Source organism: Amphiura filiformis, chromosome 14 (genome assembly GCF_039555335.1).
Source record: "Amphiura filiformis chromosome 14, Afil_fr2py, whole genome shotgun sequence".
NCBI lineage: Eukaryota > Metazoa > Echinodermata > Ophiuroidea > Amphilepidida > Amphiuridae > Amphiura > Amphiura filiformis.
Genome location: NC_092641.1, coordinates 31,921,116 through 31,938,398, shown reverse-complemented (window position 1 = coordinate 31,938,398; position 17,283 = coordinate 31,921,116). Strand labels below are relative to the sequence as shown.

Sequence of the window (17,283 nt, the reverse complement as noted above, 5' to 3'; positions counted from 1 at the left end):
ATCGCCAACATACTGCTCGTAACAATTGCGTACATAACTATGATGACACTTGCATAAGTCTATGCATGGTTGCTTTTTGCATAGGTCTATGCATGGTTACTTTTTTGGAGAAAGCATTCCTCGGGAAAACAGCCCAGCAATGTATATTGTCAAATTAAAGAATACCCCGTACCGTAACGTATTCCTGTCACCTCCCCCCCCCCCCCTCCATTACTATTTTTAATAGGCTTTTGTACCGTTTGAATTATTTTAATATCCAAAAATAGTTGACTATGTAATTGGAACACCAAGCGGCTCTTGAGCATTACAGTCATTCAGCATTCTACCTCGTATTTATATAGCTTCTGATGTTGAACCATATTATTGTGAAAACATGAGAGAAAATGAAAATTACATATATCAATACCCATTTCATGTAACATGTTTTCTTATACTGACGGACCATGAACAACTATATACCATCCATTATACTCACTACAGAGTGCGACATGCATGGAATCTTGGACACTTGCTACCCGCTTCAGCATATCTGCAGTTGAGAGGTTATTCAAATCATCTCAGGGTGACACGATGGCGTGGCAGTAACGTCACACACAAAACCAAACCTTTGTTTTATACGCCGTGCATTGGGGATTCGAACGTGTAACATTCATGTTCGGACTTTTGTTGATACTACACCTCTTTGCAGAGTTGTTTTGACGAAAGAGATGAAAAATAGTACAGACGCTCTCAACAAGAACTTTATTATACTGATACAGTCGGCTATACAAGGAAGTATTATTGTCAGAGCAAGCTGTTGTAATAATCTTTGTAGAGGGCGTCTGCTTATCATCTCTTTCGTAAACGACACTTAGAGGCTTAGAGGCTTAGAGGCTTAGATATATGAGGATTAAATTCTACGGTATTTGTTGGCGGTAATGCGCGTGACGTCATCACTTAACGTCTCCCGGAGATAAATGTGCACATCCTCTTTTGCTGGATAAATACAAACAGGTTATAGTTATCTAGTGTTCGTCGGTATGCAGGAATGACAACGATATCAATACAATTACTTTGCTGACTTTTAGTCGAAGGTCCCATGTTCGATTCCATGATACTACCTACTGTCAGTACCATTGGAGTCCACGGTTCCTCCCATGACAGACTCTTCCTGCTTGGTTTTCTTGTCCATGAACCCTTTCTCTATCATCCAGTCATCTGACAAAAACTTCGTCCTGATGGAAGAAGATAACATAAAAACACCTTTACATAGTAGCCCAACCTATGTTTGGATAGCATGCAGTACAGTGGTCGAAGTACACCAAGATCTCCAAAGGTCATTATAGTTAGGTCTAAAATCTACGAGTCCTAAACAACTGTCACGGACTTTAAAGGCATATTATAACATTTGCTGAGGAGGACGCCCTCAATATTTATCAAAATTCTGTTTTACACGATTATATTGTACTTTATTAAACCAACATACCCTGCAAAAATCAAGACCCTAGGTGCTGTAGTTTTGTTAAAATCCGAGATTTTAAATAAAAGATATTAGTCGAACGCATCCGCGATGTTCATAACACAGTGCATAACATACGTACATGGCGTGCGGGACGGTGATCTACACAACAAAGGATCGTAATGTAACACGACTGAAGGAGTTATACGTATTGGCGACATTGGCGCTGGTGGTAAATTCCAATTTTCTTTGCTTTGCCTTAGTTGTTCGGCTCAAAATTAAAACGCGATATACCTGACAGTAAAAGCTAACATTTTATGGCAAAGAAATTGAAATATTTAAAGGTCTACCTCCATAGATCCCTCACTACGCGTATTTCAGGTTACAGATTAATCATTTACTCTAAGGCACAACGTCTGTTTTGGTCCTATAGCGAGATCGGCGCCCCAATATAGCTACCGATGACTCTTCCTGTCAGGTCCGGATTATTTGCATAGTGCTTCCGTTTTAGATTTAAATGAAAAACGGCAACACTCTGCAAGTATTAATTATTTTGCATGATGCAGTTTATTACGTCGCCATGGTGTGACAGAAAGAAACATCGCTACCTAACCGTGCACCGATATTGCTTTAGAACAAAAGTGGACGTGGTGCCTAAAAGGAATAACTTTTGTAGCTTAGTAATATCTTTTCTAAATTAAGGTGATCAAAATGTACCTGCGCCAGACCTTATAAAGCGGATATTGCCTTATTAATTTTCAACCAAAATATTTCATTTGTCTAGTTGTCGAGGTAAAGTATGGCACAGTCATTTGGATCTTAGGTACAGTGTTCGATCCCTCTTGATGGATACCATTTAGAACTGTACATTTTATACATGACTGCAATGGAGTCGATGATAAAGATTTTGTACGTGCCATCGGGATCAAGATGGTTGTTAATTCTGGTGTATAGGGCTACTTATGACATGTGTGAACACGGAACGGTTTACTAAATTCAAATAAGATAGGAATAGAGTAAATCTTACATGTAATTTCTGACACTATCTGCTAAAATCACAACACAACGCTGTCCTTCTTCTAGGCTTTGTGCTGCTTCCAAGGCTGCGTGTACTGCTGCACCACTGCTCCCACCTGAAATAACCAAGTTTCGCACCGTGATGACGGTATTGTAATGGTCCTACTTAATAACCATAATAGATACATACTAAAATGGATACACACCTTCTCCTACACATTCATGACATTCCAAAAAACCTCATCCGCTTCCGCTCAACCCCAACCCCATTTAAACACTCAAACCCCAACCATGCACATCACAACAGAAAGGTATTTGTCTTTTGCAGTTGAAATCCATACACCCCTTGTAAAAATTCAAATGAATTCACCCATTCAGCTAACCCCATTTGACATGTTTGAGCTCATTTGAAACACACACTCCCTGTGTGGGAGATTAAGGTCATGTCTTCCATAGGGGGTGTATTGATTTCAACTGGAAAAGCCGATCCGTATCGTATTCGGTATTATAAAACCATGACTATTATTATGCACATGTTGTAAGTCAGTGTTGAAGACCACAATCATGACTATAAATAATTGACATCACTTACCACAGAGAAGACCTTCTTCTTTGATCAGTCTCCTTGCCATCAGGAATGAGTCTTGGTCATTGCACTTGACCCAGTCGTCTATCATTGAACTATCTAAGACCGTTGGTATGAAATCATAACCGATCCCTTCTATCTCAAAGTGAGCAGAATCGGGCTTGTCGACATCTTCTGCGTGTGCCAATACGGAGCCTTCTGGATCTACACCTACGATCTGTGGGAAGAGGGTCGCCAAAAGAACGGTTTTAAGTAATGCGTTCATTGAACAAAACAATGTAGTTGCTAATTCCGTACTTGTTTGATAAATACTATTGATGACAATGAATGAAGATGATGTTAATCATAATTATGATACTTTACCATTTACCTTGCAATTTGGACATTTCTCTCTAATTTTCCTCCCAATTCCTGAAATTGTTCCTCCTGTACCAACTCCAGCAACAATCATATCAACTTTTCCTGACGGAACAATAAATATTATTTTACAGTGTATGTGATTTTAAGTCAAACAAAAATATTCAGGTACTGATCGCAAGCGGACAATATCCATATTGTATCTGAACCCAATCTTTTTTTTTCTTTCTTTTTTTTGAAAATTTAAAAATGATAAATTAATGTCCAAGTACTTGAAATAGGAAAACGGTTGGACGTTTATTTTAAATTTGTAATTTAGGTTAAAACCAGCCCAAAAAGGGTAAACAAAGCAAAAGCATTATTCTTACAATATCACCTTATTTCAACAAAAATGATATAACACAACCCAAGCGCCATTTCTTACAGTGTTTCTGATTGGTTTACGTGATATATTCATCTCAGTGACCAATTAAAACACAGTTTCTAGATATTTCGGCTCATTCGTCTTCAGCCCTAACACCATTCTTACTATATTGCTGCTGTTGATTGGCTCAATAAATTATTATTCTTGTAACCTATCAGCAAGTTGTACTCAAGGACAAACAAGTCAATCCTTACCATCGCATTGTCTCAAAATTTCTTCAGCCGTTTGGTCGTAATGAGCCAATGGATTCCCGGCATTTCTATATTGATTAAGAAGAACAGAATTTGGCATCTCGTGGTTTATTCTTTGCGCCACGGAGATGTGTGAGTCTGGTTCGTCAAAGGCGGCATCTGAGCGTGTTCTGATCGTTTCGGCACCAAGAGCGTGCAGAAGGGCTACCTTTTCATTACTCATTCGTTCTGGCAGGACAATGATACAACGATAGCCTTTGACGGCAGCTGCTAAGGCAACTCCGATTCCTGCATGTGAAAGTAATGCCAGTAATACAGCTCATTATTTTATCATATGTATACCCGGGATGTATAAACATCAATCATCATAATGTACTAAGAGAACAATCCGCGAGTTTTGGAAGAATACTAATAAATTGGAGGCTGGACGATATGTTGACGAAGAAAAAAGGGATGATTGAGGAGATAGAAGAGGGACAGTAATAATTGTTGGAGTAAACTTAAATATACAGGTAATAATATTGTTTGAAAATATTAACCCAAAATTTTAAGAATATCGGTTATACTATAAAATTACTGTACCTGTGTTTCCTGATGTCGGTTCAATGATCGTCGAGCCTGGTTTTAAGAGACCATCTCTCTCGGCATCCTCGATCATTCTTCGCGCAATTCGGTCTTTAACACTGCCACCTGCGTTGAAAAATTCTAGTTTCGCCACTGAAATTAAAAAGTTCGGCAAATCATTACTTTTTATTGGTAAATTATTATTATATAGTACTGCGTTTATATTTAAATTCCTTCATTCTTGTCCTTTCGAGAAGGAAAGGATGTGTAAATTAAGAAATTAAGGCTGGTTCTAACCTTGAAATTATGGAAATTATTGGTCTAAAGTACAGAGTGAGTCAACAAATAGTGCAATAAGGCAACGATGCCATATAATTATTTTAGAACCTAGTTGAATATTTCAGTTGTTGGAACAATTTTTGCCCATGATTTTGAATGAGAGCATACATGTACATCAGGGCGCAACAAAAACTGCCGACCCAAAAGCGGGTCCAAAACTGACTTTAACTTTATTCAAACCTGATTTTTGCCTTTTTTCGACATGTTTATATTCAAATGAAAGTCTCTTACTTGTCTTAAGTCCCCGGGCTTAAGTCCTTCACACCCCTTAAAAAAAACTTACTGAATATTTCATAATAATGAATTAATTCTACTTTAATCTGAAAAACCTACCAATACATTTCTTCATTCTGTTGTTGAAACTTAACTTATCAAACAATAAACATCTTTAAAACAAAGGAAGGTGTGAAACTTAAAATAAAAATTTTTATTTCAAGACCAGTGCCATTAAATAAATATCTAATACTTCAGTGCCAGTCAGGTTAAGGGATCCAAAATGAGCGCTTATTGCGTTTCGACAGTATTTTTGTGGGACATGAGAGCACCTCAGACCTATCGAATTGCATTCTGAATACGAAGCATGTCTTTCTGATATCAAATAATTTTCATTTTTTTAAATCACAATATAATACAAATTTTATGACAAATTATAAAAATTGATATTTTCAATTTTTGATATATAACAGTCCTCGAAGTAAATTATATAAATCTAATGATATATTCTTAAAGTGTATGTAGCAGGGAGGAAAAGCCGACGGTCAATTGAAAATTTTGACCTTTCATATTGAAGATATGGATTTTTTTCCCAAAAGACTTAATTTTTTTGTGTGTTTTGGGGAAAAAATCCATATCTTCAATACGAAAGGTCAAAATTTTCAATTGATTGTCGGCTTTTCATCCCACCTACATACACTTTAAGTATAAAGCATCAGATTTATAAAGTTTACTTCAAGTACTGTTAAATATCAAAAATATCAATTTTTAATGATTTGCCATAAAATGTGTATCAAATTGCGAATTTCAAAAAATCAAAATTATTTGATATCAGAATGACATTCATCGTATTCAGAATGCAATTCGATATGTCTGATGTGCTCTAATGTTCCAAAATAAATACTGTCCAAACGTTCATACCCCAGCCCTTAAGAAATGGGAATTTTTCCAACCCTACATATATTATTATTCAATTCAAAACAGTGCCTCATGGCGCCCTGGAAGTGTGGCCTGTGCATATATAGAGAACCTAAGTTGGATTTTGCTGGGTATGAAAGAGGTAAGAAATACGAGGGACTTTATTGACATCAAAAGATACAAAAGAAGGCAAACGGCAAGTTTTGCGCACTGTGTGCTGTTATTCAGAATACAGGCGCCTCTTGGACAAACATTGAAAGAGGGTGTCGCAGTCAGAATAATCACTCATAAAAATAAAACGGTGGAGCGGGGTTAACTTCATTTTTTACACCTGGTGACTTTTGAGTATTGCATTTATAGAACATTTCAAAATGAACAATGAACTTGCTTTTGAAATAATAGCTTCTCTGCCTTTTTGCACTTTTTATTTTTACTCACCCTGTATCTAAAAGTAAACATAATATTATTTAACCATTTTTGATGAAGTTGGTCAACAAAATATATATAAAAAAGGAATGTACATGAGCAGGACAATTAACCTTCAACTTGTGATCAATATGAATGAAAGATTATATAAATAATAAAGTGTTCTTACATAATTCGCATTTTAATCCGGTATTCTTGGTGATGTTATTTATGCGCACCATCGGTGTGTCGCCAATTACATGTAGGACGTTCGGTAGGATGCGTGTTTTGTCTTCAGTAAATACCCTAGAGCAGTTAAAGACAATCAAAGCAATTTGTTTTTGTTTTTAAATCCCGTTAAAGATAAGCGTGGTTTAATTCCACGATCCGATAGGTAGGCTATAGACCACTTGACATGTGACGTCATTGACCGGCCGTATGCGCGCGAATTATGGCAGTTTTCGTTGTTCTTTGCGCTGCAGTGTGCGTACCGTACGCATCGTTTGCTCAGGGCACGTACATTTTAAATCGCCCACCAAATTTCTATAGAAAGCCATTGAACAGTGTAGCGTCTCGTTCAAGCATATCGATAGACCAGTCCCTCGCCTTTGTTGATGAACAATGATGTCAAGTGGTCTATACCCGGCAACACAAAACGTTTTATAGAAAATGTTTTATTGTCGGGTTATATAAAGGGTATAAAAAGTTTTAATAACGACCCTTAAGTAATATTAAACAATGATAATAAAAATATGTGACTGTGCACGATGAATGAGCCGTAAATTCCTCCCGGTCAATTTTGTTTTATTTCGTGTTTAGAAAATGTATATCATATGCTTTAAAAATGGTATATCATTTGACTTTAAACGATATCCAGAAGCGGGGTTATGGTTTGTTTAACTTTACTCTTTCAACAAACTGGTGCCTTTTTTCGTTTCTACCTGTGTCTCTTTTTCTACATTACTGGTAATAAATATCAAACAGTCATAATTGGTGGTCATTTCAAATCATCCCCAAGTCAACGAGGTTCAGGTATGTCCTCTCATTGTTCATTGTTAACTTGTTGGTCATACATACCTAGACAAAATACAATGATTTGTAACCCACCACTTGAACAGGATTTAGCCAAACGCCAAACAAAGACCAGAGCTATTAAGAATTCTATAGACATCTAAGGTAGAATGTTATTATCCTCTTCAACAAAAGGATTATTGATTGGTTTAAAAGGTGTTTGACTATTAAAATGAGATACATGTCGCCCCAACTTAAGGTACCTATGAATACGACCTTCATGCGCATTTTACACTGTAACTCAGAATACAATTTAGGACATTTACGGCTCATTCGTGGTGTACGGGCACATATTATGAAGTGGGTTACCCGGCATAATATTTTGACTTTAAACTCGTGCTCAGGTCAGGTAACACTATGTTACAATATGACTTCTTACATCTACAATCTTGGAAAAAAAGTACTTGGAACGCTTGGCACACTCTGTCGAAATTCCGTTTTAACGTACGTTTTTACGTACGTTAATACGGTGTTAAATATTGCTAGTCTCGGTTCTAAACTGGATTGTGCTCATTCGTCACGAAGGAGAGCAATGCGGCTGGAACAAAGACTATAATAGGTCGATAGAGGGCATAGTGATTGAAAAGATACCGCAGGCTACCGAGTCTCTGCCTAATTAAAACAGCGCGCTTTTGATTTTGACTAAAAAAAACCGGTAAAAACCAAAAAAAGGTTAACATGCTGCATAAACTTAATTGTATTTTTGTGCTCCCCAAATATTAGTTGCCCAAAAACATATATTTTGGTAGATTAGGGATCACTACATCCATTATCATGACTTTACTTTCAAAATGAGACTTTTTCGTTCTGAACTTAGGCGCGTTGCACGAACTTCGACATATCGTAAAATCAGCATATTTTTACGTAACACCTGCGTTTTATATGACGTTGGTGTCCAAAATGTGAAATCGCAATGTCATTTTTATACGGAAAGTATCACACACATTTCAATGGACAATCTCTTCGTATGAACATCGCGTATAAATGAAGTCGGTTTTTAACATATCGCTGTTGCTTTAGTATAATGATTTGTTACAATCAAAAAGGATCATAATTATAATTAGACTTTTCTACGTATGTTAATTATCCTTGACTGTCTTTATAAGTTGAGAAATGGACCAATTCTGTGCGTTTTCAGCGATGTACCTACGTTAATTTCGCACGTGCAAAATCTTTAAAACTGGCTTAATACGCGACCTCACTTCGATGCGTCCAAGCACCATTGCTTGTCGAATACGATAAGATTTCGGTCATAGGCACGTTATCACAGCTACCCAATAGAGCCGGGGTCTGGAACTGGTAGTCGAATTCGGCAGGCGTTCCTGCATGCAGGCTTATAGGCTTGAAACAGGCACTGCCATTGATTGGTTAGGGTTAGGGTTAGGGTTAGAGTTAGGGTTATGAATAGGCTTAGGGTTAGCTTACACAAAATAATTACTTGAAGTTGAAGGTTGGACATCGCCCCCTCCCCCAAGTAGCTTGTTGAATTAAAAGCTATAGCTAGTGAGGGCTGCAAACAAATCTAACGTGCTATCAGAAGCTATAAGAAGCTATCAGAAAATCAGAAAAGTTTTTACACCTGAAATCCTATCGTGTTCGACCAGTAATGACTGCGTTTGGAAATCGCAATCTCTCTATTTCCAAGTATGGAGGTTGAACAATGCAGCAAAATATCTAACATTAATCATGGTTAATAACAATTGTATATTATATTATATTATATTATATTATATTATATTATATTATATTATATTATATTATTTTATATTATTATTATATTTATTACCGGTTACAAATAGATTACACAATGTATACGTGCGGATGTGAACTTAATACCATGAATAGATTACACATTGTGAATATCCATGCTGACGTGAGCATTACCATGACCTTCCTGACTATATGTGAGAATATAACCTATATGTACATGTATACCAATCATGGTGACACAATTTAAATACTTAACTAGAAAAGTGCGAGAAATCACAATGCTAAGGTTAACATGGTTAAGAAATAGTAATAAATTCAAACACTCTGTACACATTAGGTCCTTCACAATTGATTCCGAGTTTACAGTTGGGTATTGTAAAAAAGGTCGCGGTAACTTTTAATTATTAATTATACTTATTATTTTTTATTTTGAAACGGATTTAATTATATTGCAATTATGGTTGATTTCATACAATGATTGTGCTTTGTTTGTTCAGCATCATCAACGGTCATAGAAAGTGTCAAATAAAAATCAAATACATATTTCGCAATATTGTGGATGCGGGCGGGAAGACAATATTGCGAAGGATCTTTTGCACAATACATTTTTGTGGTTTTGTTTTAAATTAGTTACGAACATGCAACAGTGCTTCTAAATCTGGACTAATTTCTTCCATGATTATTAAGTTTCAGAAGAATTTCCGTAAAACAGAAGATGCACAGGGAAAATATTACTTTAATTTTTCTTTTATTTATGTTTAGGGAAGTCCCCCTCCCCGCTTCCGCTGCCTATGCTCGAGATTTTTAAAATCGCTCATTTGGGTGACAGATTTGTGACCTGACGTAGACTTCTTTTAGGCAGACCAGTCACATTTGTGACCTCACGTAGACTTCTTTTAGGTGGACCAGCCAGGTGGGGATTTTCAAATTGACCCTCTAAATACCCCCACTAACATTAGTTTACCAGGACAAATGCGCGAAAATTTGTAAATTTAATGCTAAAATGACCCAAATGTGGACAATTATTGTGGCCTAAAACCATGCCAAAGAAAGATGCACATTACAGCTTTTGGTTAATTTTTGTCTTGAGCCCGTAATGAATTGTAGATGAGCCTCCGGCACATGTGTTAATGGATTGAAGACAATCCATTAACACATGTGCCGGAGGCTCATACCCTACAATTCATTACGCGAGTAGCGCTCGAAACTTCCCACACTTTAATACTAAATTTAATATGGCAATAAGGTGGGTAAATTTGCGCATTAACAAAATCTTTCACTTTTTCAATATGTGTATATTTTCTTAAAATGGGATTTCTCGAGCATAAGTCATGGGCTATTTTAACGTGCCTCCTGGCACGTTCGTGCAGTGAGGATAAAAACAAGTGAGGTGCAGTGAGGACAAATGACCAGGATATTAAAGAAGTTCCTTTACAAAGTACGATGATCGAGTCCTCTACATAATGGGTATAGCTTGTGGTAATCAGTCATATATTCATTTTGCAAAAAAAAAATCAAGCAATATTATTGCCGTACAACGCCTTTTACTCCATGATATTTTGGTCACTCGTAAGGATAAGCCTCGGGACACGCAGATCAATGATTTTGATGATTTTTGCAACATTGTAAAGAAGACATTTATGGTTTTGGAATTTTCACGAACGTTTTAGGTTTACTGCCGATATTTTAAGTTAAGTCTCCAATCCACATTGAATTGTCTGGTAGACGCTCCTGAACACTATATAAATGATAAACTCAACAAATCATTTGGGTATTACCTTTTTGTGTATTGCTTGTAGACAATTTAACATCTTAACTGAACATCTTAGTAATTATGTTTTACGTTTGTTTGGATATTTATATAGTTCTTAGACAGTGCGTTTAATTTTTTGTAATATTTTTGTATATAATTTGCAGATACCTTATATGCACCTTTGCATGTCACTAAAGTTGCGAAAGTTACAGATATCTAAAAACACTATCCAACCAATTTCTTATACGATGAACATAAAACATACCGTTTTTAAACATTTTCTAAACATAATATCGTTAACTTAACATCCCAGCAAACACAAAAACGTTTTAAAAACGTTTTAAGTAAGTTATATTTTGGCTTTTGGTTCAGGTAAAAACGTTTTAATAACATTAAAATGTCGGGTTATATAAAGGTCATGAAAACGTTTTAAAACGTTTTGTATGAAAACATACTACAACAATATTTTTAAAATGTTTTAAAAATGCTATTGTAAACTATTTTTGCAAACATTTTTTGGCAAATATTTTGTCAACACTTAAATAACATTATGTTAAAATATTTGCAAACAGCAAACACAGAAATATTCTTAAAATGTTTTTTATAAAACGTTTTAATAACATTTAAATGTCGGGTTATATAAAGGTCATGAAAACGTTTTTAAAACGTTATTGCAAATATTGTGGGCAAACATTTTTCGCAAAATATTTTTCAACCCCAAAATAACATTATGTGTAGAATGTTTTGTATCAAGTTTTCAAAAATGTTTTTGGAATGTTATTAAAACGTTTTTATACTCTTTATATAACCCGACATTTAAACGTTTTCTGTAAAACATTTTGTGTGAGCTGGGCAGTAGATTATCAGAAAATGTTTTTTATTGTTATGAAAACGTTTTATACCCTTAATATACCTTTTATATAACCCGAAATTTAAACGTTTTCTGACAACCTTTTTGTAACCTTTTGCGAATAATGTCGAAAACGTTTTGTGTTTGCTGGGATTAGTGGGCCAGGTGTGTACTTTCATCATAAAATGGATTTACATTTTGAATGAAAACCTACCTATTTAAATAACTCCCACTAATATATTTTCTGAATAACACATAACAAAATAAAACATAATAGCATTAACTTGATATTAATGAACCAGGTGTGTACTTTCATCGAGCTGTAGCTAGGTTTAAAAATAAAAATAAAATCGAATCAAATCAAATGCGCTTTCAAAGTCTATATATTTTTTGTAGATATTTAGTTTTGGCAGAAAAAACGTCGCATCACAAAATTATGAGAATGGTGGACTAACGAACCGTTTGGTTAATATGCTTATTATTTGCAATATTCTTAATCGTGTGATCAATCATGTAAAATGTTCTTAGTAACAACAACACGTCCTGATACGCCAACATTTTGAAAAATTGTATTTGAGAATTGCAGATAATATAAAATGTTTTTGGAATGTTATTAAAACGTTTTTATACTCTTTATATAACCCGACATTTAAACGTTTTCTGTAAAACATTTTGTGTGAGCTGGGCAGTAGATTATCAGAAAATGTTTTTTATTGTTATGAAAACGTTTTATACCCTTAATATACCTTTTATATAACCCGAAATTTAAACGTTTTCTGACAACCTTTTTGTAACCTTTTGCGAATAATGTCGAAAACGTTTTGTGTTTGCTGGGATTAGTGGGCCAGGTGTGTACTTTCATCATAAAATGGATTTACATTTTGAATGAAAACCTACCTATTTAAATAACTCCCACTAATATATTTTCTGAATAACACATAACAAAATAAAACATAATAGCATTAACTTGATATTAATGAACCAGGTGTGTACTTTCATCGAGCTGTAGCTAGGTTTAAAAATAAAAATAAAATCGAATCAAATCAAATGCGCTTTCAAAGTCTATATATTTTTGTAGATATTTAGTTTTGGCAGAAAAAACGTCGCATCACAAAATAATGAGAATGGTGGACTAACGAACCGTTTGGTTAATATGCTTATTATTTGCAATATTCTTAATCGTGTGATCAATCATGTAAAATGTTCTTAGTAACAACAACACGTCCTGATACGCCAACATTTTGAAAAATTGTAAATGAGAATTGCAGATAATATAAATAATGATATTAAATGTTCAAAGTCAAAGTTTCAAAACTAGTTTAACCAAGGTTGAATTCTTGGACCCTTTTTAGTATATATAAAATAATAATAATACATTTAACAATAATAATATTATTAGTAAGGTATTTTTCAAAGCAAGAAATAAAGTTACGCATCGTGTACTGGAACAAACAAACACATCGGGATCATAAATGATACACGAGGATACTGAATTTTAAATATAATAAGAGTAAAGGACGGTTTAACCCACCTAATGTGTTTCAATTAAAAGTACAGATTATAAACGAGTTAACAAATATCAGTGTAAACTCCATATAAAAAAAATATTAAGAGCTGATCAGAGTATAGCCCGATTGGGCATTGTAAAGTACATGTATCCAGAACTTTCCATTTGCCAACGTGCATTGTCTTTTCCCCCCTACAATAGCCCCTGAGCATAAGAGTGAGGAAAGGCGCATTTGCCATTAATTTAAATTATGTTAAGCCTTTTTCACACCAAGTTTTCCATAATTATGGTGAATGTTTGTCATAGGCCTAAATGAGCTTAAATGGGCCTAAAAGATTTATTGATATTGTCCTGATATTGAGCCGGAAGGGTTATCAATTTGACTCATTATCGCCTACATGCCATTCCAGGCTGCGTCCTTGCTTTTGGACTCTCGTCGGGTCGTCGGGCCAAGGGGAGCACAATAAAATGTCAAAATCCGACCCAATGACCTGCTACATGAACTAAAATTACTTAACCGGGAGAAATACGCGCAAAAATTGATTTTTGACACTAATGGGAGCGCACTACTAAATAATCGCCCCCATTGAAATACACTAAAATTCTAGTTTTCTTCGCTCGTTTTGAGGCCTTTTGGGCAATATCTCAAATATTTGTTAATAACCAGTCGATTACAAATCGATGAAAGTTTTACATTATGTTGCAATGCATGGGTAGCCTCGTTTTCCGGGTACGAGCCCCGCAACGCCCGCTTTTTTGGCTTGCTCTCAAGGCTGCAAACTTGTTTCTGCCCACTTTTTAAATAAATTATACAAATGCGACTTTGGCGATAGCGATTCAAATTCATGCATAGGCTTTACACTTATATATTTTTTTAAAGCCATAACACGCTACTCTCTCTGGTTATTAGTCCAAAGTGCAGCCCAAAATACCTCAAAACACTAGGGTTACACGAATGGCACATTAATTTAGTGGTGTGCTCTTTAAAATGGGTTTAAAAATTTGAACAATTGTCATGATTTTGGCCTCAAACCGTAACATAATAAGATGCTGAAGCATTAATATTTAGAGGGCAAGGTGACGGCTGGTATTATGGACCAGTAGTGTGCGCGAAGCGTGCAAAATTTAGCAATTTTACTTTATTTTGGCCCAAACACAGTGTTGACTCTTAATGGCGTATATAAATCTTAAGCACGGATTTCGAATTCTCACTGCACGGATTCCTAATCTCACTGCACAAACGTGCCAGGAGGCACGTTAAAATAGCCCCTGTAATATGATTGTACAATGTACCCGTGTAAATGGGAGAAAATTTCATCATCAAAATCAACAAGCTTGCATGGGGACATTGCCAACAATAAGTAATAACATATATAAACGATTTATGTGAAATTTAATCGATTTAATATTACTGTTTTTAAATATTATTACATTTTTATACTTACTTTGTGCTTTGGTAGTGTGGACTGGAGGACACATCCTTCTCAGCATGCCAAGTGCATTTTGATGGCGTCTCAGGTGAAACCCAAGTATGTCCGTTCTCTGCCATGGTTTATGCCTTGGTTTAGTCTATAGTATAGAATATGGTACTACTAGACAAAATGCACAAAGAATAATGACTAATATTGTATGAAAGTATATTAATATGTCCGTTTGTATCCGCTCAGTCGAATTCTAGTTGTGAAGCTCTGTTACCACGGGAACTAGTGTTACCAGTCCTTTCGTCGTTTTGTAGTCGGGGATTGTAAATATTTACTATAGGGACGGCTTCAAAACTCAATTGCCGGTTCCGTCAGGTTAGAGCCGGTAGGTCTTCTTGTTCTGAAGAATGATATGCGTTCAACCGCCGGTTGACCAGCGGTCGAGTTTTTAAGCCGTCACTTAGATTTAATTGGTAAGCACTTAATCCCCACTTAATCAACTCTCCGGGCAACTCTCTTCCCAATACAAAGGCATACTCACACCAAAACACCCTCGCCACCACCTATGTACAGTAACCCCACACCCCATTCCCGCCTCCCACAAATACCAGCTACTACATCCTAACTATATCTAAAGACAATTCCCACCTTATGAAAGTCGCACACTTCTGAAATTTTTCTTTTTTCCTTATTGATTAAAACTACAATGTTTCACCATAAGGGGCTGTGCAATAATTATGTGTACCCCAGGGTTGTGAATTCTCAAAGTGGTCTGCCAAAAATTGCTTGCCCCCCCCCTTTGGCCGTGCCAAAAAATCCTTGCCCCCCCCCCCCTTTGACGTGCCAAACCGCCCCCTTTTGACGTGCCAAAAAATCCCCCCCCCCTTTACACTCTAATATTTTGGGAAACCCCAATAAATTTAAAACCTTAAATTGCCTTATAATAATAAAGCGAGCGCAGCGAGCAGGAAATGTTATATATTTAAACGTGTTCCTAATGTTTAGCTACATCTTTTAGGGCGTAATATAGAAACGGTGCCCAAAATATTTGTGCCAAAATCGCTTGCCCACCGTACCCCCTTCGACCTGCCCAAAATCGCTTGACCCTCCCCTTCGACCTGCCAAAATGCTTGCCCGCCCCCCCTTTTGGCTTGCCACACAATCTTTGTCACCCTTCCCTATTCACCACCCCGTGGGTACACCGTGCACCACCCCTAAGCAACGCAAAACATCTCACCCCACCCCCTTCCTCTACATATCAAATAACATACCTATCCACTACACACACACCCCCACACACCCCACACACACCCTCACATCATCATAATGTACCATACTTACTCGATTATCTGTATATAACGTAAAATATTGCACACAGCTCCAGTTCCATATGCTTCAATTCTGAACATCATAAGTGGCATACGAGATATGTTGCACGTAAGCCGTGATCGCGCGTTATGAGCGAAATCGGTAATTATATGCTTTTCGTTCCTGCTCATAGACTCCAGAGCAAGACACGTCTCGAAATGTGCCATTTCTTACTCTGTAAATTTCCGTGAACTAGAACAAATTATATATAGCCGTTACATCATATAGTTACGGCTGTTTTGATTTTCTTTTCTTTTTTGTCTGTTTGTTTTTGTTTTGTTTTTATTTTGTTTTGTTCCTTTAGGGGTGGTGCAATAATTATTGTGTACCCTGGGGTGGTGAATTATTGTGGGGTGGGCAAAGATTTTTGGCAGGTCGAAGGGGGGCAAGCGATTTTTGGCACAGATATTTTGGGCACTTTATATGATAAGAGAATGTGTAAGGGGGGGCAAGATTTTTGGCACACCAAAGGGGGGGCAAAGGATTTTGGCACGTCAAGGGGGGGGCAAAGGTTTTTGACACGGCTAAAGGGAGGTATAAGCGATTTTTGGCAGACCATATTGAGAATTCACCACCCCGGGGGTACACATAATTATTGCACCACCCTTACAGGCTCTTTCTTGATATACTGCCGTCTTCCAAAACCTTCTTTCTTACACTTTTCTTCGTCCAATGCGTCTGTCAAACCCTATTTTCTTGACAAAACTCGGCCACAAGAGCCACTGACCCAAGCTCCTAATAGCGTGTGTTCAAGTAGCGCTCAAAGATCACGTAGCGGTCATTTTGTAAAACTATTCTAAATACTACTCCTTCTTTAAAATTGCATGCTATGACCATCAAACGTGAGGGGGTACGAAAGGTAGGTCATCAGATTTTTTCATATTGTGTTTTATACCTCACATTGAGGCCTGTACCAAAATAATCCAGTTCCCAAATGTTGAGGTAAATTGCACTAGCCGTTTTGATGTTAAAGCCTTAATGTACGATCTTTTTAAATTTTTAGATTTTTCTTTTTTTCTTCCGAAATGATAAAATAGTTAATATGCAATCATTATGAAAGTTCCCAATACATTTGGATGCGAAAAACATTGGAAATTTGCAAAGAAACAACATCATAAACTTCACCTCTATCGCTCGAAATATCTCGCACT

General features: G+C 36.3%; 1 protein-coding gene across 3 annotated transcripts; it reads right to left on the bottom strand.

Moving 5' to 3' along the window:
* Window positions 1-201: 201 nt before the first annotated feature.
* LOC140169969 (cystathionine beta-synthase-like) lies at window positions 202-16,193 on the bottom strand. Of its 3 annotated transcripts, none has more exons than XM_072193279.1 (9): window positions 16,106-16,193; window positions 14,789-14,935; window positions 6,643-6,758; window positions 4,596-4,730; window positions 4,017-4,301; window positions 3,412-3,503; window positions 3,048-3,258; window positions 2,466-2,571; window positions 202-1,214 (listed from the first exon to the last, which is right to left on the bottom strand). In XM_072193279.1, exons 2-9 carry the CDS (start codon window positions 14,890-14,892, stop codon window positions 1,097-1,099), a joined length of 1,167 nt encoding a protein of 388 aa, XP_072049380.1. In that variant the 5' UTR covers window positions 14,893-14,935; window positions 16,106-16,193; the 3' UTR covers window positions 202-1,096. The 3 variants fall into 3 exon arrangements, with proteins under 3 accessions (XP_072049380.1, XP_072049381.1, XP_072049382.1); XM_072193280.1 differs by having other exon boundaries at window positions 14,789-14,932; XM_072193281.1 differs by lacking the exon at window positions 16,106-16,193 and having other exon boundaries at window positions 14,789-15,019.
* Window positions 16,194-17,283: the final 1,090 nt, after the last annotated feature.